This window comes from Abrus precatorius, unplaced genomic scaffold (genome assembly GCF_003935025.1).
Source record: "Abrus precatorius isolate BTA unplaced genomic scaffold, Abrus_2018 Scaffold11, whole genome shotgun sequence".
Lineage (NCBI taxonomy): Eukaryota > Viridiplantae > Streptophyta > Magnoliopsida > Fabales > Fabaceae > Abrus > Abrus precatorius.
In genome coordinates, this window is record NW_020874303.1 from 30,169,204 (window position 1) to 30,195,738 (window position 26,535).

The following is a 26,535-nucleotide window of genomic DNA, read 5'->3' on the forward strand; positions in this document are numbered from 1 at the left end:
GATAATTATACATAGACTTTATTTAATTCGAAAATCACAGTTACATTTCTTATTACACATTATTTACAATGCAGTAGCACTCTTTATTATTTAAGTATCACATTTGTTCGTTTTTTTAGAACAACAAAACAACTATAAAGGATGTGGAAGGAAGGTACTTGTAACTCTTAAAACAAATAAAACATAAATTTGGTTACTGTAAATTTGAGGAGAGATTTTATGGTTTTGTTTTCATGTCTAGTATTCTTTGGTTTTATTTGGATCTGAAGGGAAGACTGAAAGAAAGCGTAAAAGAAAAGAAAAGAAAAGAAAAGAAAAAGAGGAATGAATAATGGTGAATTAGTGTACTCATTAGCTAATCGATTTTTGACAATTCTCCTTATTACTAGCTAGGACCAACATCACAAACCCAAATATTAACAAAGTAATAAATCCTGTAATCTAACTCGAAGCGAAGTACAACGATAATAGAAACAGACACTCGTTATTATGGCTTTGATTTATTGGACAAATAGAGAAAGGAAAGTTCATTGGAGGAATCAGTGGTGACAATTGGTGTCACCCTGCCAACTCCACACAATGTCTTTCAGAGAAGGCCTCACTTCCTCCTCGCAGAACTTAAGGTATTCGAGGGTGTCTCCGGCGGACTTGGAGAACTCTACCACCGCCACCTCCGGCGCCACCTCGAACACCTCCACCGTCATCGCCAGCTTCCCTTTCCTCCCCTCCGTCGCCCCCTGCATCCGCACCATGAACTCTTTCTTCCCCGTCACCCTAAAATTCAGCTTCTTCGCCACCGCCTCCAGCTTCGCCAACACCGCCGAAGCAGAAAACTTGCTTATGAACATCGACGGAGACCTCTTTCTCGTCTCAAACAGGTTCCTAAGATCAAATCCGTGCGAAAGCGACGATATTATCTCGAAAGCATTGTAAGAGGGACGAGCCGGCTTAGTCCCCGCCGTTTCCCCACTATTCTCGTTACCGTTCCCGTTACCGCTACTGTTACCGTCATCGTCAACATCCCCGTTGAAATCAATGTTATCTTCCACGGCCGTTTCCTTCATTGAAAACGCAATGGGTCTCATGAATCCGATTTGAAACCATGGGTCCTTCATGATATCAGCAATGGAGTACCTCTTTTCGGGATTAACAACAAGCAAATTAGAGATCAAGGATTTGGCCCCAGGGGAAATCCAATCGGGAAGAGCATAATCAGCCTTGAAGGACTTGCTGTAGATCCTCATCACGTTCTCACCTTGAAATGGAAGGTACCCAGAAAGCAAAGCGAAGAGGATAACACCGCACGACCATATATCAGCCTTCGACCCGTCGTATCCTTTCTTCTTCAGCACCTCCGGCGCCACGTAAGCCGGCGTTCCGCACGGCGTGAGGAGCATCCCGTCGGATCTCCGCTGCTCCGGCAAGGCAGAGAGGCCAAAGTCAGAGACCTTGAGGTCCTCGTTCTCGTCAAGGAGGAGATTTTCCGGCTTCAAGTCACGGTGGGTGACGCCGCGGCTATGGCAGAAATCGACGGCGCTTATGAGTTGTTGGAAGTACTTTCTGGCGACGTCTTCCTTCATCTTGCCCTTTGCGACCTTGGCGAAGAGTTCCCCTCCTTTAACGTATTCTACGACCATGAAGATCTTGGCCTTGTTGGCCATGACTTCCTTGAGCTGGACGATGTGAGGGTGACGCACGAGGCGCATCACAGACACCTCGCGCTTTATTTGCTTCACCAGCCTCTCTTTTTGCAGCCTCTCTTTCTTAATAACTTTGATGGCCACGCTTTCGTTTGTGCTGAGGTTTCTTCCGTGGTAGACCTTGGCGAAGTTGCCCTGTCCCAGGAGCTTCCCTATCTCGTACTTGTTGAAGAGGATGTTCCTGTTGGGCTTGGATCCTGGATCCATGACGCGGGGGGTGGGAGATTTGGGATGTTGAAAGAAGCTAAGTTTTTTTTTTTTGTTTTGTTTACTCTACCTCTGGTCTATGGATTTATCAATTGTAGGCTCTGAACTGGAATTGGTTGAGGTGGGAAAGACCCAGATCGAAAGGTTTCATCCTCTTAATGAAGATGGTGTCGCAGGGACACACGACGTTCTGGAGAAAACATTTGGAGGGGTTAAAAATCTTCATGGCGCATGCAGGGTGGAGGGGGGAGGAAGGCGAGGGGGATGAGAAGCGCTGTGAGGGGGATGGGTTTATATTTTGATTAATTTGGGAGAACGGCTCAATTTTGTGGCAAAATTAGAATATTGGATGAGAGTGGGTTCAACTTGGACGAGAGATAACGCGGTTTTAATGGCACTGTGGCCTTCCAATGCGAAAAGAGAACCATAAAATATCTGGAAAACCCTAATTTTAGATAAATCAGGTGAATACGGGCGCGGAACAAGTGGAGCTATGTGGCCCCAACTCCAACTAACTTCTCTCCCCCCTATTCAAATCTAATAACACCCACCACCTTAGCCACTAAGTTTGAAAGTAAAAAACTTAATAATGCAACACAATTTCTTATTTTTATCCTTTTATTTCGATACTAATCATTGATGATCTTTTTCAGAATCATTGAAAGATCAGCTGCTGACGTGGTGGTGAGTCGAATACAGCTAAGGGGTTCCCTGTTATGGCCGAACCTAACAAACTTTCACCCAATGGAAGTGCGACACGTGGAATCTCGAAAGACATGTGAATTTGTGAACCCATATGCGCAAATACGAGACCGCCGATTTTTCAAAGCCTGCCCACCGGATTCTCTTCTTGACTAAATCAAATTCAATTATTATTATTATTATTATATTTAATATATTTGATTTAGGTAACAAATGTTGCCTTCATTATGCCCCTGCTTTTTTAAACATCTTAAATATGAGATTTATTATTTAATCTTGAGATTTACGTGTCAAGAATAAATAATTATTGCTCAAAATTCTCACGCCTTATCGTTTTTCAAATTCTTTAAGCATATAGTATTTTCTCCGCATTGATTTTTTTTTATAACTATGTTCACATGTAATTAATTCATTCAATATAATATCATTGTTATCCAAAGTTGGCTATTTTTTATATTTTGCATAGATCAAATTTATATGTTTTCATCTGACTTCCACTTGACAACTTGTATTTATCTGTAATTTAATTTATTCAATATTTAACCAAAGTTTAGTAAATCCTTAATTTTTGCATACATAGAATCTAGTTATATTAATTTGACAGCTCTTAGCAACCAAACAAATAATCGAGTAGATATTATGTAAAATGAAACCTTAACAATATCATTATTTTAATTAAAAAATTAGTTAGAAAATAAAACTGTGCCATTAAATAAAGAATCATACAATGACAGTAGTATTACGCAGTGTCGCTAACTCCAATAGTCGCGCATATTATTCCGAAAAGCACTGAAAAAAATGAAATTTTCTACAAAGGCAACAACTTCAATATTAAAGGAACGGATTAAGTGGTTAAGTAAAATTTTATATTTTAATTTAAGTAAGAATGTGTTGACTTAAGCAAAAATATAAAATAACATAACTGCACGGAGCAATTACTGCACTTAATCCAAATTCATATTATAAATTCAAGTAAATTTATTGTGATCATGATGCTTTAAAGGATCTCTTTCAGGAAAATAAGCAATTTTTTTTTATTGTCCTTCAGAGTTGATAGGTTTCTTAATCGAATATATGACAGGGATTATAGGGAATAACAATCCATTATCCACCAATCATGTATGATCTGTTCGCTTAAACTTCGTTGGCAGTTTCTGAGGTATCTCATTGTTTGAAAGCAATAAGAGGTTGACGTATAACACTGCTACCTTCATGCAAAGACTCATCTCTCTTGAGTGATATCATAAGAAAGCCACCACCAGTCCACCAGTAGAATTTTAAAGCGTTTTTTTGTTGAAGTCATAATAATAACTAATCAAATTTTTGAAGTGACGTGATATATTAAATAACTCGTACACTGGATGAATAATAATAACGTGATATATCAAGTCATGAGATTCCAACAAGGGAAAACTACTAGAATCAAATTTCAATAATAGCTGATAATGAATGTGATATTAGTTATGAAGCAAATGCAATGAGATTACGGAACCTCACTGGATGAAATCGTTGCTTTTAAGGTTAAGAACTTAAGATTTAGTTAATAGTTTTATCTTTTCAATAGTAGACATGAAGATCTAATTTTCTGTGTTTATATAAGGTTTTATATACAGTCATCACTTGCGTTTTCAATAATATTAGATTCCACTAAAATTTAAATTTTACATACAGCGATTACTTACGTTTTTAATAATATTAGGTTCTACTATTTTTTTTCTTTTTTTATTTTTCATTCAATGTAATATGATGGATAAATTTATTATTAAAATTTTTTTAGATATACAAAAATATTGAGTTGTTTGTCACTCAAACTAACTTATGAAATTTTTTTTTATTATTCTACAATATTTTCTTTAACATTTAATTCATATTAATTAAAATTTAGAAGCAACTCATCACATCGGATCATTATAAAAGAAAAAAAAATACAAACAAAACAATATAATAGACGAATAATCTTAAATCTTCTTACTTTTTATTTCTACAAAACTTCTTAATTACTACGGAAAGAAATTTTTTAATATATTTTATATTTTTAATAAAATAATATATAAATATTTATATTTTATTTTTTGAAAAACATAATCACGAGAATATAGCAAAGGTATTAAAAGAAAGCTTTGTGTACATAAGTTTTTGGTTTTTGTCCACCTCCTAGATATAAGTTTGGTTTTCACTTTGAGAAGCTTCTTGATTGCAGCACAATCAAGCCCAAACATAAACCCCAAGGGCTTTGGATGGACATGGGCAGTGCGTTGACAGATTTCTTGGGTTGCTCTGGCCCAGCAGGCTTGTGGCCTAGTTAAGCTCGATTCTTCTTTGATGGGCCTTGAAGGACCACGATAACACACACACATGTTTAAAATTAATGATAGAGGAATTTAAAATTAATTGTTATTCACAGTAATAATTATAAACAAACAAATTATCACTAAAAAGTACATTTATAATTATTCACTGCCGTTAAAAATTCTTGTATATTGAAAAATAATAAAATATGAATTATAGTTATTATTTAAAGAAAAATATATTTTTTCAAATAAAGAATTATTTAAATAACGCTAAGAATCATCAAATGATTGCTTTTATGGAATTTTACTCCCCTCCTTTTGTTAGACATTTCTTTTGGAGGAAAAGACGTGTATCATGATTATGTTCTCTAATTTAGGAGTGACAACAAATTAAACTATTTTAATCACATCAAGAACTTCTAACTTTACCCTATTACAATATTCAATAACATGAAAACCAAAATTGTACATTAAGCTTTTTAAATTTTATAATTATGAAAAAGAAAGATAAATAAATATTCGGTGACAAGCTTTGTTAAAAACAACATTCCACTTACTAAAAACTATTTATCGTGATCCATAATTCCAAGTGAGAAATCTGAAAGTTTGAGTAATGTGTTGATTGGACCGACAAAAGAAAGTGACAGAAAGAAAGAGTTGGAGGGAGTCATTTAGAAGTCAATCCTCGTGCCGAATCCTTGTTTGTTTGTTTTCAATTCTCTGGTTTTCTTGAATAGCTTTTCTTTGTGGTTGTTAAAATAAAACAGAAGAAGAAATGTCTGATTTGGAGTTCAGAAGTGGTCCCCACTGAGTTCAACTAGATCTAGTGGATGGACTTGTAATCAACTGTATTTGCATTGCACCAAACCAAAAATAATATACTTATTGACCAGAAAATTAAATAAGGAAGAATAATTCTACTACTTCATCCCAAGCATGTGCTGAGAATTTAGACCCAAGGAATTTGAATTCCACGCATTTTCTTGCCTCATTACCATTCGTCAGACTCAGATTAATTGAATGTGAAAGCCGTAGACCAATTTTCACTGCTTCATTACTCTCTATCCAATCTTAACACAAATCACACCCTTCGCCCTCATTTTGGTCAATATCCATTTCTACTTTTTCTTTTCAATAATTTACCCACCCACCCACCGTTTCTCTTCTCTTCTGTATCCATTTCCAATTTTTCTTCTAAGGAAAAGAGGGCTAGGAAGGTTTCTTACCCCTTTAAACGTGTATTCAAATAGTGATTCAATTCAATATTTATGGGTCACAGGTTTTATGCATATTTGCAGCGATTAGAAGTCCACTCAGAAATTTTTTTAAAATGGAAGTAAGTACTCAAAGAAGAAGGCGAATTTTAATTTGCAAACAAACTATTAAAAACCGATTCAATTTTAATTCATTGAAATTATAAAATGCTTTCCAAACATTACCTTTTTAAAGTTTGACCAATCATAACTTTTAAGTTTATTCTCAAAAACTTAAATTTGAAATTATTTGGAATAAGAAAATTTTTTGAAGTTATAAAACGATATTGGAGGATATACTTTTTGAAGTGTTTTGAGGAGTTTTCAAGTCTCTTACACCTAATACTGTTCGAAAAACAAGACTGGTAAGATAAGTTCACAAAACTAAAGGTTTTTTTGATGTATTTTGAGGAGTTTACAAGTTCCTTACACTTAAAACCGCTAAAAAAAAAGACTGGTAAAATAAGTCCACAAAACTGAAGGCTTTTTTGAGGAAGTAGCTAAAAATATGCTAAGTCCACATAGCTCCATATCTTCTTCAGAATTGTTTGAAAACCAAGAAGCGGGTAAAGAATATTCTAAGTTTACAAATCTGACAAAGCTCCAGATCTTCTCTATAAATGCTCGAAAACCAGAGAGCGGTTAGAAAATATTCTAAGTCCACAAATCTGAGATGAGCTTCATATTCCCTTCAGAGTTGCTCGAAAAACAAGAATAAGTAGAGAAAATATTCTAAATCCATATGACCAAAAAAGAGCTCTCAGTCCCCCAGACTTGGTCGAAAAAGAGAAACCAAAAGGGAAATTATCTCAAGTCTACAAAGTCAAATGAGTTTATTGATTTCTCTCAAAACTGCTTGAAAAACAAAAAAGGTCCGTAAGTGCCATGATAGGACTCAAAAGGTCAACACAAGGGTCGGAAGCAGTTACCAATAGTTATCTTCAGACGAAGATCCAACAACATGAAAAAATATCATAGGCGATAACAGTTACGGAAAGAGCCTAAACTGCCAGCACGATCAATAAGCAAACGTGGATAATGGGAGCAACGATTGAAAGTAAGCACACACGGAAGATAGTTACTACGAAAGTGTCCACAAAAGAAGGCGGACGGCGGTGATCTGCCTGCTTATAAATACCTCAGAATTTCATTCTACAGAGGAGGACTTTTGACCCAGACACTTGCACCAAAAACCTCTGCATACTGAAAATTTGCACCGCACCAGACACCAGCTACTAGGAGACTCACAGTGTTGCTGTTTATTACTGTGAGTCGTACGTTTCAGTTTCTGCACATTTATCTTTCTGCATTTTTATTTTCAGCTCATTTGCTTATTTTTCTTCTGCAATTTGGCTCTTGTTTTAGCACAAAATGATAATTTATCTCTATGCTGCAATTCAATTTTATATTATTCCTATTTAACAATTTATTTTACGACGTCTATCTAATCACAACACACTTAAAATAATCTAAAGATGATTTAAATTTAGTCCTTAAATTACTCTTGGATTATTTGTTTACAAATTATCATTTTGCACTGTAAACAAAAATTTATAATTAACTTGAAATAGTTCCTGTAAATTGATCTATACACTTATTAATAAAGTTTTGCGTGTCATATGTAATGCAGCTTATATAAATTAAACTTTAAAAAAGTAATTTTTGCAAGTGAAAAAAGCAGTTATTCTGTGATCCGTTATATAAATTTTATTTGTTTTATAATTAAAAAATTAATTTTCATGTTTTTAAGTAGAGCGTGTGTATTTTTAAAAACTTATAACTTGTTTGCATTTAATATTATAAATTTAGATATTAAACTTCTTAAGCAATCATTCAGATTTAGTGTCTTTCTGCTAAAATAATTTTTATACTCATTATATAATCCATTGAATTAACCGTTAAATTTAATGGTAGCTAGTTTCGTTTGACCCTGTGTGTGTTCTCTGTTATCCTGTCCATACAAGGATTTTTGGGGAGTGTAGGTCCTGCCTTTGGGCAATATATACTCATATTTTATCTTTCATCTTCGTATTTTTGAAGTTTGATTATACGATATATCAATAAAGTTATTCAACACATGGCAAGCATGCATATATATTCAAGGTATACATTGGCAAAAGTATCAACCATTTAGACTGGGTTCTAAAGATTAGGATGTTGAATTTGGCAATTTTATATTCGTGGGTTGGGGTGTGAATTGAATACACGAGAAGATTCTTCTTAGACGACGGTACCTTTGTTTTCACTCGACAACTATTCTTGATATGATTTGTTTTTCAAGTTGAAACTAAAATTAGCATATAGTTAGGCGAAAGGGCACCAGGAGAAGTCAAGAAACACAACCCCAAGTGTTGATGATATTTTTTCTGTCATATACAATAATGGATACAATATTGGTGGTCATGTCGAGTGCACGTAAACATGGAACGTGAGACACGCCCAAGTGCATGTACACGTGAGAGTAGGTCAGTTTCTCAAGTACTTTAGTATTTCGATGATGTTCAAACATGCTTGTATTCGTTTAAAATAGTTGTTGTTTAGTTTTCTTTTTTCAAAAGATTTATATAACAAATAAGATAATGATAAAAAGTGTTTCCAAAATCTAAACAGATCCTCAGTAGTATAATTGAAATGATGTAATTTTCTATATGTTTGTTTTTGTTTATAAGTGTTGTGATTTATTTAGAAAGAGACCAAACTACTTATTTTATCCAATAAATGTTAATTTGATATCAAATTTAAGTAAATTTTTCATATATTAAAAAGACTTGTGATATTAATATATCTGTGTTGTCATGATGAATGGGTATGTATCCTTTTATTAATTATAATATTAGTTAGTTGGGTATTATTCAAATTATAATATTATTTTAATAAAAAGTGTTATAATTGATTTGAAGAGTCTAAAGTAGATATTTTGTCTTTCAAGATTTACTTGATATTAATAATAATGAGAAAATAGTTGAAGAGTAAACTGATTAAGTAAAGCATAAAGAATAGAAGATGCAATAAAATAGAATTGACTGAGCTGAAAAAAAGTCGTGATTAATATGCATAATAAAATGTTGGTAGGCATCACGAGATGGCGTTGGCGTTGCTTATCTCATGCATTGCGTCACTTTGCAATCACTCGTTTTTTCCAACTTTTGACATAAAGTACTTAGAAAAGCGCGTAGATTCGGCCATTCTTGTTATCAGCACGGTTGGGTTATAAGAAGGCTTCTGTCTCATAGGATATCCAATCAAAATCTTCGTCACTTCATCGTATATACTTGCAAGGCAACCCAAACAATCTCAACACATTCATATCATTAATTTTAAATGTTTTAATTTATCAACTCATGTTATATAAATTTAAGCATTTTTAAAAAATGATAATATTTTTATTTTTCTCATAATATGTGATATCATCATCATTTAATTTTTTATATTCATATTTTTTTCTTATTTATTTTGTATTGTACCTGCTATCACACTTTTTTATCACTCATCTTCGCGTTCACCTCATACTTCATACTACCTATAAGAATATTGTGACTCTTTTAGAATTATAGCTGTGTACGTGCTACGAACGTATGTTAATTTGACGACAAGAATCCTGCAGTCGTCTCCATGCTTAATTGTTATTATTATATTTTTTATGTTACTGTTTGGTACAGGTCCCGGTACTTAGTAACAAAAAATATAATGTTAAAGTACCAAGAAAAAAATAATTGACCAGTTGCACGACATATCAAATCATCATCGGTTGAAAATACAAAATATATATGTAAAAATAAAGAACCTAAGCATGAATATTCTAAAAGGTGAAATGTTGAGACGTGTGTTGAGAAGTGAGAGAAGGGGATTTGAATTCTAAGGAGTAATTGTCGATATTAATTGGATGTGTCGATGGAAGAAAAAATAAACCCGTTCATGAATGTGAACTTGCCGTATCCAAATTCAGGTTTTTCTTCTTATGCCTTCAATTCAGTGGCCCTCACTTTTTGTACTTTTTTCCATTTCGTTTCTGACTTTTCCCCTTTAACAATTCCATTTACCCGATAAGGTCAATATTTAGTTTCATCTACATATTTTCCAAATTAATAAAAATTATAGTGTAACTAACCTATTGACTCCTTTTTCATTACTCTCAGTTTAGTGTTAAATATGTGTTTTTTCTTTTTGCAAAATTAATGTTTATTTTAAAGCAACTTTGTTATTTAAATGGAATAAAATAAAGACAGGCAATGTACTGAGAGTGAAAATGACATATTTGCATCGAAAGGATCACCCAAGTGATCGACGTACGTGGAACTCACTAATTCGTTTCACCCAAACGCAAATGCATATGAACCCAACTTACTTTTTTCACTTATTATGCAAAAAGCTTAATGACGTGTTAGTTTCCAGGCAAAAATAAACCTTGAAGAATCATCTATCGAGGGTACTGTTCCATCTTAATTTCAATAAAAGTTTAAAAAAAAAGGCCAATTGTCTTCCCAATATTGCTTGCATAGTTTAGAGAATTGACATAGCCGCACCTATTTTCAAGTATACGTCTACACGACTCTTTAAATCAAACATTTAGTTTACATACACTGCATTCAGTCTTCCCAGAGTGTGTGTGAAGCGCGTAGAAGATAGAGGGACAAGTTACAAACAAGGTCTGCCGTCACTACAGATCCACATGCTTTTAATTCATTACTTTCACCCACATATATATTACCCTTATTTTCCGTTGTTAAACCTCTTTATACTTTTTTAAAATATCATTAAAACACCCCCCCCCCCCCCCTTTGTCTTCTAATCACCATTGAAACTGATAATATAAACAAGAATAATAATTTAATGATAGATGATGCAACGTGGAAAATGTTTGAAATAGTAATGGTGACGACAAAAGAACAAGGACCCACTAATAAACAAAGTATGACCAGGACAAATTGGGATGACTTCGGGTCAATATAAAACTTGTATCCACTGTTCTCTCTCTCTCTTTTCCCTTAAATCATAAAAAAAAATGGTGGGGAGTGAGGAAGGAAACACGTCGACATAACTGAATCCATAAGTTTAATGTAATTTAGTGGGGAATTTTCAAGGCGGGCTTGACTTTGAAAATTGAATTCCATTCCATGTACCAACATTTCACCGACATATTTCACGTCAGCTATATTCTTTTAATATTACTGCTAACACATTCATTCATCTTTTCAACCTTTTTTTCTCTCACTATCATATAATTTCATATAAACAATTCTAATTCTCAGTTTTAAAAGAAAAGAAAAGCAATTACGCTTCCAAAAATGAATAACTGGATAGACACGTTCTTCTTATCTTGTGGAGTCCAGTCCAGTCCAGTCCTATACTAGTATAGTATACAACGATGTCTGTTGAAATTGAAATGATAAATAAATTAAGAAATCAATAAATATAAAACGCCAGCTCTGGAACATATTCGCATGTGTCTTTTTCCTCACTCTCTTTCCTCTCACTTTCCTTGTTCAACTTGTGCTCCTCTTCAAACTTCAAGCGCTACCCCCTCCCCCTCTCCTCTCTCTATATATGCTTCCTTCACTCCGTTTACTACGAACTTCACAAAGTTTGAAGCTTTCAGCTTGTTCCTTACTTTCTTTATCTGGGTTTTCCCTTCAACGAGAGCTTTTCATAATAATACCTTTTTGCAAGAGACCCTGCCACCCGGAAACTGCTGCTTCTTCTTTGAATTTATTTGGAAGATATGGATTATTCATCATGGATTAACACTTCTTTGGATCTCAACATTAATCCTCACAGGGTTCATGACGATATTCCCGTAAGTATAAACGATCAAGAGATATATATCATCCGCGTCCAAGATCTTATGTGAAATGTTCCCCTCAGAATAATGTTGATATGGGAAATAACTCCATCTTGTGTGTTCATTGCAGAAAAAGGAGGTGGAAAACAATTTTTTCACATTGGGCGTGAAGAAATCTTCTGTAAAAGAAGAGGTTAGTTGGGCCACTGCCAATTCTCTTCTTGTTTTCGTCCCTTCTTTTAATTGTGTTATTTTGTCATTAATCTAAATTGATTTATAGAAAATATGGTTCAGCAAGACTTAAAAACATTCTGTTAATCCAGGAAACAGACCCTTGTGGTCAGGGATTACTCTAGATTTGATCTTGCTGTCTATCACCATTTGGTCTAATGATTTTCTTGTTAATATGTCCATGATGAATACTAGATATAAGGCTTATTTTCCCTTAGTAAAAGCTGCATAAGTGATCGTATATGTTCTGCCATTTCAGTCCGCTGTTGCCTTGGTGGAGGAGCTGAAACGGGTGAGTACAGAAAACAAGAAGTTGACCGAAATGCTCACAGAGATGTGTGAGAACTACAACGCTTTGCGAAGCAATTTGATGGAATATATGAGGAAGAATCCTGATAAGGAGCTCAGCTCATCTAAGAAAAGGAAGTCTGAAAGCAGCAACAACAATAGTGCTCTAGTTGGAGTCAATGGAAACTCCGAGAGCAGCTCAACTGATGAAGAATCATGCAAGAAACCAAAGGAAGAGACCATCAAGGCAAAAGTTTCAAGAGTTTATGTCAGGACCGAAGCATCTGATACAAGCCTTGTAAGAATTCTTTACAGCAATTGAGCATATAACCTCATTAAGTCATAACCATTTAAGTGTAATTGTTTGACAAGCTTTTCACTTTTTTGTTATTCCAGATTGTGAAAGATGGATATCAGTGGAGGAAATATGGACAAAAGGTGACCAGGGATAACCCTTCTCCAAGAGCATACTTCAAGTGCTCTTTTGCTCCAAGCTGCCCGGTCAAAAAGAAGGTAAATCTAAGAGCTAATTAGGAAATAGGGACTAGTCATTCAAACCTTTTTATGGAACTGGATCACAAGCTAACTTGTGTTTGTTATTCAGGTGCAAAGAAGTGTGGATGATCAATCCGTTTTGGTTGCAACTTATGAAGGAGAGCACAATCATCCCCACCCTACTCAAATGGAGGTAACGACAGGCTCCAACCGTTGTATGACCGTAGGTTCAGTACCCTGTTCTGCATCTCTTAGCTCTTCTGCACCAACAGTTACCCTTGATTGGACCAAATCCAAGTCCACCAGCGAGGCTAAGAATATAAATCCCAAAATTGATTCACCAGAAGTACCGCAGATTTTGGTAGAACAGATGGCTTCTTCCTTGACCAAAGATCCTAATTTCAGAGCAGCACTTCTTGCCGCCATCTCAGGAAAAATGTTGCACAAGGATTAAGTGAACTGTATTTAACTCGGTTTCAAGTATTCTACAAGCGGATCTTTTTTAGAGCATATGATCTCTATGTAAATACAACATAGAAAATTGAGACATTCCTCAATTTGATTGGAGTCGAGTTCCAATCAGGATAGCATGTCCAGCTGATTATGCGTTTGGTAATCAAGATCAGCTCAGTCTTCTCTACTCTTTTTGCGTCAATGTAAACTAGTATAGTTCAAATGAGATTTCCAATTAAGTTCTAGCAAAGTTTCTGTCGCAAACCAAAGCAAAGAAAAACTTCGTTTCGAAGAGTGCAACTCTATTGACGATACAATGTCTCCTTTTCCAACTCTGTTTGGGACATTGCTTCTCTTTTTACAGATCATAGGAGATTAATAACAGTGATGCAACGACCATAAGTTCACAAACTGTAAAACATCATATAGATTCATACTTTTATCATGAGAGTTATTACTCTATAAACTAAATTCAACGTTAATCTTAAATTCAACTAATTATCTATACGATGATGTGAACTTTTACTTCTAAGATATTTCCTGTAGTGGATACCAATTAAAGTTAATTTGAAAGTCATAAAATTGACGCAGTTTTTAGTTGTACCAATTGAGCAAAGTTTAACATAACCACCCCATCAAGAAACATGGAAATTTAATTATAGACTGACTTGTTAGTGAATTGTGAATGGTATATAGCATAGGGAATCTTGAACCTTCCAAGTAAAGTAGCAAGTTTAGTCTATCAAGCTTCACTAAGCTTTACTCTCCTTTATCCTTGATCCAGAATGAAACAAAATAGTCTCATACTTTTAGTATTTTTGCATCCTCTTTGTCTCTATTGGAGGTAACTCCTAGTCTAATGATAAACCAAACTGGTCAGAATACCTAGAACTCCTAACTGCGATGTTTTAACCCTGATTAGCTGAAGGTAGGTAGTAGGTAGAAAGTATAAAGCAGTAAAAGCACCATAACCCTGAGGCGTTCAACCAATACTGCTAACGAAACCAGCAGCATTGGTACCTGCATGATGACTACTGACCAGGTAGGTAATGCAGCTAATGTTGTACTTAGTTGACCGTGAGACAGTTCGGAATACTTAATTAACCCAAAGAATAGAAAACCGAGTGGCAGAGGGAATAAAATACCTCCTGGGAGAACTGGTCCCCATCCTAGAGTAGAGTAATAGGAGTTGCTCATGACCGCATCAAGGGATTAAAACAAACGGTAGGTGACAGGCAACAGCGGATTATGGCCATTTCAATATGCTTAATACACAAGAACTTTAAGAATTGGTGAAGGTCACTTTGTTACATTCCATCTTCCCTCAAAGTTGTGCCAACTGCTCCATGACCATTGACATTGACCTCATACTTGTTTCAGGTGAAGCTCAATTACATCAGCTGGCTCCTTATTTGCTTTCTATTTTTAGAGTTGAGGGAGGTATCTGATTTTGCATTGCCAAGAGACTCCTTGAATCTGAAGCAACAACCGAGAGATTGTGGGTCCACACTCTGATTCCTCTCCTTTCAAGGTCTTTGATTTGTTTATGGCCTCTTCTGCTTAGGAGATGGGACAGCAACCCGGCTGACTGCAGGCTTATGGTTCATAAAGTTCCAATTAAATGTGTCAAAGGACCAAACTCGTCAATCACACAGCAATTGGAAAAATTGCAGTTAGAGACATAGCCACGCTGTTTGTTTATTATTATTGTAAACTAAGAAATCCATACATCTCACCCTCAAACAAGTTGGACCGGTTTGATTTTTCTCAGCCCCAAATTTTCTTTTTTATATTCTTCAGTGGGTCAGGAAGCGGGTTTATTTCATTTTTCATAATAATATTCTCATCGGTAGGTAGCAGAAAAGTTTGAAAAAAAGAATTAATCGTTTAAGACTGCCTCACTTCATTGTTTTATTTTCACGTGTGCTACACATACGATTAGAAAATGAAAAAAAGGGAGTATTTACTTTACACATCTGATGTGCATTTTCAATCATGGCACTGATATGTCATTCATGGTTCATCTATCTTTACCTCATTCATTCCACAAACAGTACTTGGATCAAAATCCCCCAACACTTTCCCGATATGTCACAGACTCACTCAGCAATTAATCCAGAGCTGGCTCCAATACTTAGTAGGGCACTGGAAATATGGTGTGGCATTTGTTGGATCAGTAATATCTGAAGAATGAAAGCAAAACAGTAATATAAAGAGGGATAAAATTCATTTAACAAATAAACATTATTCAGACGTAGGATTTTAGTAGCAACCAGCATTGTCCTCACTCCCAGTAACCGTCTATGACTATGAGCATGAAACGTTGTCAATGAGTTGAAGGATCATATAAAGATAGATAGATATACCATTACCACCTGTATCTGCTGCAACCCTTAACTCACGTATTGTCACTTTGGATTCCATTTCCCATCATTCTTCTTCTCTTCCTTCACTTCAGGTTACGCCTGTTTGCCGTTAGATTTAGTTTAATTTTTACCCAAAAAAAATCTGTGGAAGATTACTTCATTGTTAATGAAGAGAATGTTATTATATTATAAAAGAATAAATTAAATAAATTTAAATATGATTTTAGTAAGAATAAAATCCTGGAATTACAAAAGTTACGTAATTTCTTAAAAACAGAATGAATTGCCGGCCTTAAAAACACTCGTTGGTTCAATAATAAGTACTTATTAGACTGTGCTTGTAGAGTTTAAACTATTGATGCTTCCTTGGCAATGTACGCTGATACATTCTGATATTTGCATTTGGTCCGCGAAAGACAAAGGATTTGGGTGTCCCTGATGGTTGAGACCTCTAACCTCTTGTTTGGAGAGGTTGCTCTGTTACTGTTTAGTGTCGTTGGTTATGGTATATATATTGCTGTAGGCATGCACTCATAAAACTCTCGCTCCGCTTTTTGATTGTTAGATACTTTTTTTTAACTAATAACGTATTTTGATCTACGTTCATATTAATCTCAACTCACGTCAGTTCCAACACAATAATGAATAACTTTCATATTATAGTCGTATTTTTCATACTTTTTATCGCAAATCCAAACATGCATAAAATGATGAACATACGTTCGTTTTAGACTCATGGGAATACTTTTTGTATGGATACAGATATGCAGAATGTCTATTTTAGCTGATGGATCTTGTTCATGTGATGCCAAACTCCACACAAGTCAAATGAAAGCCAACCTTAATTTTTCTAATTACAATATAATTATATAAATAATTAGATGCATACGTAGCTATTAGAATGTTGCTTTTGAGTTTAGAGACGTGGCACATTCTTAGAGCACGCTTCTTTTTCTCAGTAGAATTTTGTTTCGAAAGATTTGTTTTGATTCACTCTCAATTGGGTAAAAATATATTTTTTGTTTTTAGTATTTTTGTAGAAGTGGAATAAAGATTTTGTTGTCGTTGTTGTTGGTATTGTTACTGTCGCTGTAATTTGTTTTAGAAAAATTGTAAATATTTATTCTGTTTTCTGTTCAAAGGTTCAAACACTAAAACTTGATTATGTATATTTATATTCTGAAGGAAGTTTGCGTGAGTGCTGCTTAAGAGTTTTATGTTGAGTAAAAGAAAATTCAATATAATATTTGAATCGCAAAATTTATATTAAGCTCTCTTAATGTGTTTAAGATATAATAATTAATGTTTTCATTAGACGTTAGGTTTTGAAAACCACTACTTATAAAATAAAATTAAGGTATAATATAATGAATATTGACATATAATTGATGACATGAAGCTGCTGTAAACGTCGATTTTTAAAGGAATAATAATGTTATGAGTTTAACATCGGTTAAAATAAACTTATATGAACATAACAATTGCCTATGCGAATCGCTACTTCAACACTACCCTCATCATGCGTTAAGGTTTTTCTTCGTTTTAGATTTAGAAAGACAATAATAATATGGTCAATATAGCTCTATCAGTGATGTCGGAAATCATAATCTAACATCTATTTGCTATTTTAATCATTTACGTTTAGTTAGTGACGACCAAATAAAAATGACTCACTAAACTGTGAAACCCGTAGCAATAGAGGGTCAGTGAGATCCGTATAAATCTGTATTATCGGACGAATTGAGTTAGGAAAATAATGGCACCACAGCTTTTACTTCACTTGTTATTCCAGTATTGATCCTATCCTAGTGAATAGCTAGGAACATGGAAAATTCTAATTTTTCTAGCAGAAGAGCAATAAGACTTTAAATACATGAAATGATTCCTCTTATAGAATATTAATTTAATCTTTCCGGATAAAATTGATTAATGTCAATTTACTTTTCCTATTTCGCGCTTTGTTTAAGTAGTAAACTCAGTACCAAAAGCTTGGCATGCAGGTGATATGCAAAATCTCCTAACCTCAATAATTGCAGTCACATCAATTTCCTTTTGTTTTCTAGACATCAAAAGTCTGCAAAACATTTGGCCTTAAGACTCTTAAGGTTACGTGTTGAGTTAGATGTTTTTCATATCACGACTTTTATGTTTCCCCGATTGCGATTGACCCTGTTGTTTCTACCAGAAAATTCATGTAAACTAAAGTCATATAAATTAAAATTAAAATAAGAAGAAAATATTGGTTCAAATAGTTGGTCAGAAGAAAGAAAAGAAACCAAAGAAACCGTTAACCATGCGACTATTATTTACCAAAATATCCAACGCTAATTATTTACATGGTACATGGTCTACGAAAATATCACAGTTTGGCAACCTTATAAAGCTTTGTATTGATTTTTAATATGGTGTTATGGCAAATCAGATTTAGCAAATCCATCTTGACCCTCTTTCACAGTTTTATGATAGTCCACCCTGCAATCCTGATCAGAACTTTGTTCCATACAAAGTCTTCCTTTGCTACCAGACGAGTTCTTTTTTATTTTTGTACCATTGATATGTTTTGTAGCATGTAGTCAAGTATCCCCAATAATAGGACTCAACGTGTACAAAATTCTAGATTATAGATTTCATTTCATAAAAGGAGAGGTTCTAGTACATTGGACCACCAGCCACCATATATAAAAATGTGTGTATATGATGATGGTGACACAAACCTCTGGAGCTAAATAATCGCCAAAAACGCAGTGATAGGAATGCTTTTCATCCCCTCCCTGTAATTGGGGAAAGCAATGTGATAAGAGATTTTTGGTTTCCTAACACCTTAGTGGGCAAGAGAAAAATTGCCAATCATCATGATTTGAAAGAATACTAATTGATTCACTAATTGCTTTCACTTTAATTGAATAAGAAAATAATATAGCTAAAAATGATAAATAGTATAATGTAGACGGTTGAATTAGTGAACTCAGTGTGTTTTCTTAAAGAAAATCAAAATGTGAAACCTTGAGATATGTCAACTCTTGAAATTCTAGATTAGGATAACTACACTTACACAAGGAAGAAAGGACAATTGTTTAACCGTTGGACCACTTCAATGACCGCAGATAATCCTCACCTTAAACTGGCTACTATTGATAATTGTTATCATCATGAAGTCATCATTAATATCTTCTTGTGGGTATAGGAAGGCCATGTGGCGTACCTCTAATTTATGTTGGTTTCTTTCCCTTTTACCCACTTAATGTGAATGTGAAGATTAAATAAACTCGAATGTCAACAATAATAGAAAATAATATTTAGTAAATCATTATCTTTTAAAGGAAGGTATAAAGACGCAAGTACACTAAATTGGATATGTACAAGATGTATCGGATTGGATCACGCACTACAAACAAAGAAAGATATAAAAAACAACAGAATGAATTTGTTTTATTCATATTCACAAAAGAAAAATCAAATGTGCTCAATGTTGGGGAAGTGCCACGTCACCTTATTCTTGAGGTGTGTATACATACGAGTATGAAGAAAAAATAGCACAACCCGGAAGACGCAAGGGCCATTATTAATTGTTGTTTCTATATGCTATGTCTCTGAAGGCATTGGTGGTGGTAAGAGAGTATGATGAAGAGAGGCACAAGGTGGCAATTGAGAAGATGGAGAGGCTTTGTGAAGTTGGGCAGAGAGGAAAGTCATCTCTTGTTGTAGACCTCATGGGCGATCCCTTATGCCGTATCCGTCACTTTCCTTTGCATGTCATGCTGGTTACTACCAACAACTCTAGCTTTAATTTCCCACTATTTCCGGTTTAATGTTATCTAGAAATATGTAACAAGAAAACATTATAATTAGATCACTATATTGGTAAAACGTACTTCTTCGATTGCTGAATCATTATATATTTATGGTTTTATAAGTTGAAATTTAAGACAATTAGTATAACGCCTGAACTTTTAGGCTAATTAATGTAATGTTTGTTCTGAACAGGTTGCAGAATATGGAGGACAAGTTGTTGGGGTGATAAGAGGGTGTATAAAAATAGTTACAAGAGGGAATTCGGTTGATTTAAAGCTGGCATATCTGTTGGGGCTCAGGGTTTCACCGCCACACAGGTTTAATATTGATATATTTCATTCTGCTTGCATGTTTCTGCATTCTGCACATTGCCTAAAAGCATCAAGAAAACGATATAATAGACAAGTGACCGTATAGTTCCTTGATATGCATGCACTTTAGATAAAAACAAAAGCATGAAATGAACAGTCATAACAGTTCTTCTCTTTTCATATTCCACAACAGTTAGGGGTTGACAAATTGTTTAGCTTCAAGTTCTGTATGCCACTGTTGATTCCTGTCTTCCTCCATTTCTCTCCCTACATTTTGTTTCAAATCTTATTCTCATATTTTTAACAAGGGAAATAGAAAAATATAAAAAAGGGGTGGTGAGGACTGAGGAGCATTAGATTCTAAGAAAAATAAAAAAGGAAAGGTAATGTTTCTCTCGTATATCATGGCAAGGGTGAAAACTGAAAAGCCATAGGAAAAGCTAGCGTGCCATTTGACACGTGTATCCACTGAAGGTACTTTATTAAGAAACTAGCAGTTTTGGACACGATATTTTATTCTCAAGTTCAGCTATTTCACTGAATTTGGTATTAAATTCTAGATAGCATGATCCACATGCGTCTACTTTTCTATTCACTTGCAAAATTCTAATTCCTATTAGATCACTTTTAATCAATATCTATTGTTTTTTTAGAGTGTGAGAAAACAAAACCCAATAGCTATAAAATATCTCAATACAGGAAAAGACAAAAAAGAGGTTAAAATCTTGGGTTGACAATTGACATATATATGCAGGAGACTTGGCATTGGGACAAAACTAATTGAACATTTAGAAGAGTGGTGCAAGCAAAAGGGTGCTAATTATGCATACATGGCAACTGAATGTACCAATGAGGCTTCCATAAATTTGTTCACAAAAAAATGTGGGTACTCAAGAGCCAAGAGTCTAAACATGCTAGTGCAACCTGTTCATGCCCACTACAAACCAATGAGCTCTGGCATTGCGGTGGTTGGTCTTCCCCCACGCCTAGCGGGGACCATGTATAAGCACATGTTTGTCAATTCAGAATTTTTTCCTAAGGACATAGAATTAATTTTGTCTAACAAGCTAAATTTGGGCACATTCATGGCCATCCCCAAAAAGTACCTACCCAAATGGGACCCAAAAAGGGGCATAATTCCTCCAAGCTTGGCCATATTAAGTGTATGGAACACCAAGCACGTGTTTAAATTGGAAGTGAAGGGGGTGTCCCCACTGGCACGTGCGGGCTGCCTAGTGACAAGGTTACTGGACCAATTGATGCCATGTCTAAGGCTACCTTCTTTCCCTGATGTGTTTAGGCCCTTTGGGCTATATTTTTTGTACGGTCTCCATATGAAAGGAAAGAGTGGTGCGGGCCTCATGAGGGCCCTGTGCGGATTCGTTCATAACATGGCCAGAGATGATGCTGGTTGTGGGGCCATTGTGGCTGAAGTGGCCCAATTGGACCCAGTTAGAGATACGGTCCCACATTGGACTCAATTCTCATGGGCCCAAGACATCTGGTGCGTTAAGAATCTTCACAAATCTGCCCCCTCTCATTGCTTCTTCTCTTCTTCGCCAGTGATTTTTGTTGATCCGCGCGATTTTTGACACTCCCTTTTTTTTCTCTCTGCCATGATGCCACTGTAAGCTGTAAACAACTATCTCATGAAACAAGCATTAAACAAAAATTATTTGAGTTGTTTACTAAATTTGATCACAAAATCTATTAAATAAAGTTTAAATTTTAATTTTTTTTATAAAAGTCATAAATTATTTTCAGAAATTAAATTCTAGCAAAGCAGTACTCTGTTTCTTAAAGATTATAATCTTTACACGAAGTAACTCTCCTTTATCTTAACTTTTTTGTTTCAGAAAAAAGGGATAAAATTTAGCATTTAATTTAGTTTTGTGTCTGTTAAAATTTCTTTGAAAAAAAAGTGGCTGACTGTTGTAAGGTTTAAATCGGAAAGACCTGTAATTTCGGTCATTCTCAAATCTGAAGGTAGTATTTTTCATTTTCTATATGAAAATAACATATAAAGTTAAAATCTTTAAAAAGAACAATTTTTCATAAAAAAACTGTAAACAGTTAAGATTTGAAAAAAATTAACATAAAAAATTAAATTAATCATAACAAAATATTATTTTACTCTCAAATGAATGAGTTTTTATAAATTACTTATTTATTTAAAAAATATATTCATTAAAATTATTTTGTATAATATATTACATATTCTATAGTCTTAAAAGAAGCAGAGTGCAAGTAATGAGGTAGACAATCAATGTAGATATCTCTTGTATCATAAGCTACCGATCTTGAAATAGATTAAAATAAAAAGAAGGACGTTAAATAATAAATTGGACATGGTTACTTTACATTGGTATCCAAGTTTATTAAATTTTATGAGTAAACTATATTCTGAAAATTGTCCTCCAAACGAAATGAAAATAAAAAAGAATACGTGCATTCTGCAATTCCATCGTAGTTATGTTCCAAAAGCAAATACGATGTGGATGTGTTGCACTTTGTATTCAAAAGCTGGCTTCCTCAGTTGTAGGTCGCCTCAAGAAATATCTCAAGCTGTTAACAAGAACCTACCAGAACCAGAACAAGAATCACTTCAATGTTCACATACTCAAGCTCTTGGTTTTCCATGGTTCAACAAAAATGTTCATTGTTCAAGTTACCTGCTGCAGAGGCTTGATGATGGCTTTACCCTTGTAGCTCACATGAAACTTTGCCTTAGCCAAGAGCCCCTACGTTTGAATGATTATTGATTAGTACTAAAAAAAATAAATTTGCACACTTTGGCTATTATATATATTTAAGGAAAATGATAATCTCACGAGTTTAAACAACTAATAATAATAAAATTTTATTAAAAAAGTAACTATTTATTATAATTTTAATACAATGAATGTGATTTTTCTCAGTAAAAGCTTCATATTGTTGTATGCTTAAAATCAATCATAAGGTTTGAGTTTAACAAAACTTTATATTTAATTACCTCGGTGTCAAATTCTCCAGATTCAACAGAAATGTTAATGTCAGTAGTAATCTTTACAAGATCCACCAGTAATCCAGGTCGATCAGCTGTTTCCACATACAGTAAACTGCTACAGCAAAAAATGGTAAGCAACAGCTTACATTTGTGGCCTATAAGCACCATATATATATTATTAATTCCAAGGGAATTCTTGCATTACCTTCGATCTGGGCCGTCATCAGAGATGGTTATGTGGGTTGCTATGTCCACATCAACCTAACAAAATATAAACCAGATTCCACCAGTAAAAATATCAGATACCATTAAATGAACACATAAAGAAAATGAATGTAGAGCCCTCACATATTCGATTTTTATGACGTCCATTATGATACAATAAATATAGACTAGAGACATTTTCCTTTTCCTTTCAACATAAAAAAAAAAGTTTGTGTCTAGGATAACTTTTTCTTATTTGTATGAGCCTATGATAGCTATTAACTTTCTGAAATTGATCACCTGCTGCTGCGGAGGCAGAAGCCCAAAAGCTGCTCCCAAAGCTAATTGGGCGCTTGATTCCTTGATAACCAGTTTGAAACAAAGTAACTCTAATTAAAAGCACAGAACTCCCTGAACCAAATCATGCTCCAAGATTAGATAAAGAATGAGAGTTGAGAAGCATACCGGGTGATACTGAATCATATTATTTAAAATTGTCAAACGGATTGCCTCTAACAACTCTGGATCTTCCACTTTTCTACCTGTATCGCTGCAAACAAAGCTCCACCAGCATATCCAATGAATTCATAGAGATTCTAGGTAAAAACTTACTTGAAAGGTGAAATCCAAACAAGTTTCATTGTGCTAGACTAATTTATGGTATGTAATTAGAGTCCAATTCTAAAGTCTATTCGAATGTAAATACTTCTCAAGCCCAAGTAGAACCTCTCTGTAGTGCCTACTGTATTGATTTTGCAATGTATGATAGCTAAAATCAGCAATAGTAATTGCAATTTGAATAATTCCAAATTCTTGTACACGATATATTCCTACTAATCTACATATTTACAGAATGAAAAACAGAAAAAGTATTATTATGAAGATAGTTTAAGAGGACATAGCATTCGTCTTAAAAATTAATTATTCATTTTTCCTCCTTTGTTTAGACATTAACTCGAAACTGAACCGTTAATTGTTGCCACTATACAATTATTGAATGATAGAGGAGGGGTCAACACGGCTTAGTACTAGAAGTTATTATTCCCAACGATAAAATATGTCTATTATTAATGACCGTTTATGGCAATAATAATACATGAGCAATGGTACGAATGTAGGGGATTGAAATTGGGACTGGTGATGTGGTTTTGGAACGTCGCATATGACAATAACAAAGTATTGTCACTAACACACTTACGCTTTTGTGATGGAGAACTTGTTGTGCTTCCCAGAGGAATCCAGAAAGACATTTGCCTTAACAACATTGAGACCTAAGTTCTTTAATGCATTCATCTGCAACCAAGTAAAGAGTCAATTTTAAAATCTTTTTTTAGTAATTCTTATTATCAACAATAGGAATACTAACAACTTAACGTTTTTTAACACAAACTTCTTGTAATTGATCATATATTTAAAAAGTCAAAATAATTGGTAAAAAGTGATCAATTAAAGAAGTAAGAAGCACTTTGACTTCTTAAAAAATAAATCAATCACAAAAATTGTGTCAAATAGTATGACACTAGCATTTATCTGATGACAATCTCTGGATGAAATACGAGGAAAAAGTCCTGATAAAAGATTACGGCATACAGTGTCCAGAAGAGCCCCGAGGCGATCACCAAATGTTATCTCCACCACAGTTGCATCAGGATCAGAGTCTTGATCAATTATAACAACAGGAGTTGGAATTGTATCGGCCTCACCTTGATTTCCATCCTGTTCTCCACAGACAAGTTGAAATCAAATGTTTTAGTGATGGCAATCACAAGCATGAGAAAAATGAATGAAGAACTGCCTATCCACATGCAATAAATGACAACCATATTGGTTGAATTTGCTAAATACCTCCACACCAGTAACAGTTGTTGCTCGAGGGATCATTGTTATTCCTGAAGATGGTAATCTGAGAAAATGGTACATACAATTAACAGAGATTGGACACATCATTTTGGTGCAGTTCTAGCAGGTTACACTCACTTCTCAAGTTTTAAATCAACGGATATTTTTAAGTACTCATCCTGCCTATTAACTTAATTAATGAGACCACAGTAAGACCTCCAAGTGCTCTAAATACACATACATAAAACACAAGCAAGAGGGCCGAATAAACAAAAACAAATTACTTGCCAGAATTAATGTTTTTAAGCATCTCAAATCTAATAGTTACCTACACTAGATGCTTTTAATTAATTAAGTATATTGTGAAGTGAACACACTAGAGCTGAAATCAAAGATATTAGAGAAGCTCGAGTTATTGAATGAACGAGTAATAAAAAATCCCGTTTAGTATACCTTGTTTTGTGAGTAATGTAACATAGTTTAGTAGCATCAGAGATAGAGGAAGTCTTCAAGAAAGGGGCACTGCAAATGGGTTTTTCCAAGGCTCTCAAGCTGAGATCAGGACCCAAGTGAAGTCCGAGACTGCATGCAGCCATGGCCACAGCCATTCTGATCTCTCTTCAAAGAAAAAACTTGAGCAGAGATAAGGGAATTTGAGAAAGAGAGAAAATTTAAATGTCCAGAGAAGAAATGAAATAACGTGACATGACTCGGGAGAGAAAAAATGGGCAATAGAAGAATGAAGATAGAAGAATGGAGAAAGCAAAGAGTGCATTCGTCTCTTTATCTCTCTGACGTCCACTCATAATCTTGTTGGGGCCTTTATACATTTGGACAACAACAAAAACAGAAACAGCGACGCGTTTGGTGGAGATTTTAGATCTTTGTGAATCAATTGTGCCATGCTATGTAATATAGGTAGGAGCAGATAAAAGCGGTCCCTCCTTCCTTTAATGTTATATATCCACAAAAGCCACCAACAAACTTATCGCCAACTTTTTTCTATTTTCTATTTTCTAGAAAAATATTACAATAACTTTCAAAACTTTTTGTTGAGAGCAAAATAAGTCTTTGACACCCTTTGAATGCAAGAGAGAACCATGAAAGAAAATGCAAACACTGATCTTGAGTGGTGTCACAAAATCAAAAAGAAAAAGAGCTGAAAAAGTGTAAAAAGTAAAATTTGAAAAAACCAAAATTCTCTTTCATATAACTTTCGAAGTTATCGAGGTATTAACATTTATTTGTGAAAAATAAGAATAAAAAATTTAATTTCGTATATGTATGTATTTTTGTATAAAACTCATACGAATATTCACAAATTACTGTCTTTATTTTTCATTTTATAACCTTCAAAAACTGCCTACATAACGTGGATAAAGTTAAGAGAAGTGCTAGTTGTATACTAAATTTATCCATTTTTTTTCTACAAATTAAAAAGAGATAGACAGAAAAATAAAATAAAATGGGTGATACATATTATTATAAAGAATAATTGTAAAAATAATATAATTCAAGTTATATACACGGAACAAAAGAGATTCACATCTTTCCACACAATTCACGGCTTGGCCATGCTTCCATGGACCAGTTTCTTTCATCCAACAACCACCTTAGTCTCACTCTCACCCGCAATTG

General features: G+C 34.3%; 4 protein-coding genes across 8 annotated transcripts; 2 read left to right on the forward strand and 2 right to left on the reverse strand.

The window, feature by feature from the left end:
• Nucleotides 1-2,494, reverse strand: LOC113853675 (CBL-interacting serine/threonine-protein kinase 25-like). 2 transcript variants are annotated; one of them, XM_027484188.1, is made up of 2 exons: nucleotides 1,020-2,217; nucleotides 351-947 (listed from the first exon to the last, which is right to left on the reverse strand). In XM_027484188.1, the coding sequence occupies exons 1-2, from the start codon at nucleotides 1,905-1,907 to the stop codon at nucleotides 540-542; spliced, it is 1,296 nt and encodes a 431-aa protein (XP_027339989.1). In that variant the 5' UTR covers nucleotides 1,908-2,217; the 3' UTR covers nucleotides 351-539. The 2 variants fall into 2 exon arrangements, with proteins under 2 accessions (XP_027339988.1, XP_027339989.1); XM_027484187.1 differs by having other exon boundaries at nucleotides 1-2,494.
• A 9,150-nt stretch (nucleotides 2,495-11,644) lies between these two features.
• LOC113853895 (probable WRKY transcription factor 40) lies at nucleotides 11,645-15,369 on the forward strand. Of its 2 annotated transcripts, none has more exons than XM_027484587.1 (5): nucleotides 11,645-11,947; nucleotides 12,063-12,125; nucleotides 12,423-12,749; nucleotides 12,848-12,964; nucleotides 13,056-15,369. In XM_027484587.1, the coding sequence occupies exons 1-5, from the start codon at nucleotides 11,873-11,875 to the stop codon at nucleotides 13,398-13,400; spliced, it is 927 nt and encodes a 308-aa protein (XP_027340388.1). In that variant the 5' UTR covers nucleotides 11,645-11,872; the 3' UTR covers nucleotides 13,401-15,369. The 2 variants fall into 2 exon arrangements, with proteins under 2 accessions (XP_027340388.1, XP_027340389.1); XM_027484588.1 differs by having other exon boundaries at nucleotides 11,775-11,943; nucleotides 12,056-12,125.
• A 3,802-nt stretch (nucleotides 15,370-19,171) lies between these two features.
• Nucleotides 19,172-25,695, reverse strand: LOC113853940 (ACT domain-containing protein ACR11). 3 transcript variants are annotated; one of them, XR_003502712.1, is made up of 11 exons: nucleotides 25,351-25,695; nucleotides 24,904-24,961; nucleotides 24,649-24,774; nucleotides 24,257-24,351; nucleotides 23,524-23,608; nucleotides 23,359-23,418; nucleotides 23,060-23,115; nucleotides 22,861-22,966; nucleotides 22,541-22,609; nucleotides 22,319-22,447; nucleotides 19,172-21,479 (listed from the first exon to the last, which is right to left on the reverse strand). XR_003502712.1 is itself a non-coding variant. In XM_027484665.1 (10 exons), exons 1-10 carry the CDS (start codon nucleotides 25,503-25,505, stop codon nucleotides 22,385-22,387), a joined length of 873 nt encoding a protein of 290 aa, XP_027340466.1. In that variant the 5' UTR covers nucleotides 25,506-25,690; the 3' UTR covers nucleotides 22,157-22,384. The 3 variants fall into 3 exon arrangements, 2 of the variants coding, with proteins under 2 accessions (XP_027340466.1, XP_027340465.1); XM_027484665.1 differs by lacking the exon at nucleotides 19,172-21,479 and having other exon boundaries at nucleotides 22,157-22,447; nucleotides 25,351-25,690; XM_027484664.1 differs by lacking the exon at nucleotides 19,172-21,479 and having other exon boundaries at nucleotides 22,246-22,447; nucleotides 22,861-22,969; nucleotides 25,351-25,682.
• On the forward strand, nucleotides 19,364-22,287 carry LOC113853939 (probable N-acetyltransferase HLS1). Its single transcript, XM_027484663.1, has 3 exons — nucleotides 19,364-19,526; nucleotides 19,750-19,874; nucleotides 20,623-22,287. Exons 1-3 carry the CDS (start codon nucleotides 19,419-19,421, stop codon nucleotides 21,458-21,460), a joined length of 1,071 nt encoding a protein of 356 aa, XP_027340464.1. The 5' UTR covers nucleotides 19,364-19,418; the 3' UTR covers nucleotides 21,461-22,287.
• Nucleotides 25,696-26,535: the final 840 nt, after the last annotated feature.

Excerpts from the sequence above, each read along its gene's own strand:
- LOC113853675 (XM_027484187.1), bottom strand. The coding sequence starts at position 1,907 with ATGGATCCAGGATCCAAGCCCAACAGGAACATCCTCTTCAACAAGTAC.
- LOC113853895 (XM_027484588.1), top strand. The coding sequence starts at position 11,873 with ATGGATTATTCATCATGGATTAACACTTCTTTGGATCTCAACATTAAT. Across the intron at positions 12,750-12,847 it reads AAGCATCTGATACAAGCCTT|ATTGTGAAAGATGGATATCA; the intron begins GTAAGAATTCTT and ends TTGTTATTCCAG. Across the intron at positions 12,965-13,055 it reads GCTGCCCGGTCAAAAAGAAG|GTGCAAAGAAGTGTGGATGA; the intron begins GTAAATCTAAGA and ends TTTGTTATTCAG.
- LOC113853939 (XM_027484663.1), top strand. The coding sequence starts at position 19,419 with ATGGAGAGGCTTTGTGAAGTTGGGCAGAGAGGAAAGTCATCTCTTGTT. Across the intron at positions 19,527-19,749 it reads TTCCTTTGCATGTCATGCTG|GTTGCAGAATATGGAGGACA; the intron begins GTTACTACCAAC and ends TGTTCTGAACAG. Across the intron at positions 19,875-20,622 it reads AGGGTTTCACCGCCACACAG|GAGACTTGGCATTGGGACAA; the intron begins GTTTAATATTGA and ends ATATATATGCAG.
- LOC113853940 (XM_027484664.1), bottom strand. The coding sequence starts at position 25,505 with ATGGCTGTGGCCATGGCTGCATGCAGTCTCGGACTTCACTTGGGTCCT. Across the intron at positions 24,962-25,350 it reads TACATTACTCACAAAACAAG|ATTACCATCTTCAGGAATAA; the intron begins GTATACTAAACG and ends CCATTTTCTCAG. Across the intron at positions 22,610-22,860 it reads CTGGAGAATTTGACACCGAG|GGGCTCTTGGCTAAGGCAAA; the intron begins GTAATTAAATAT and ends ATTCAAACGTAG.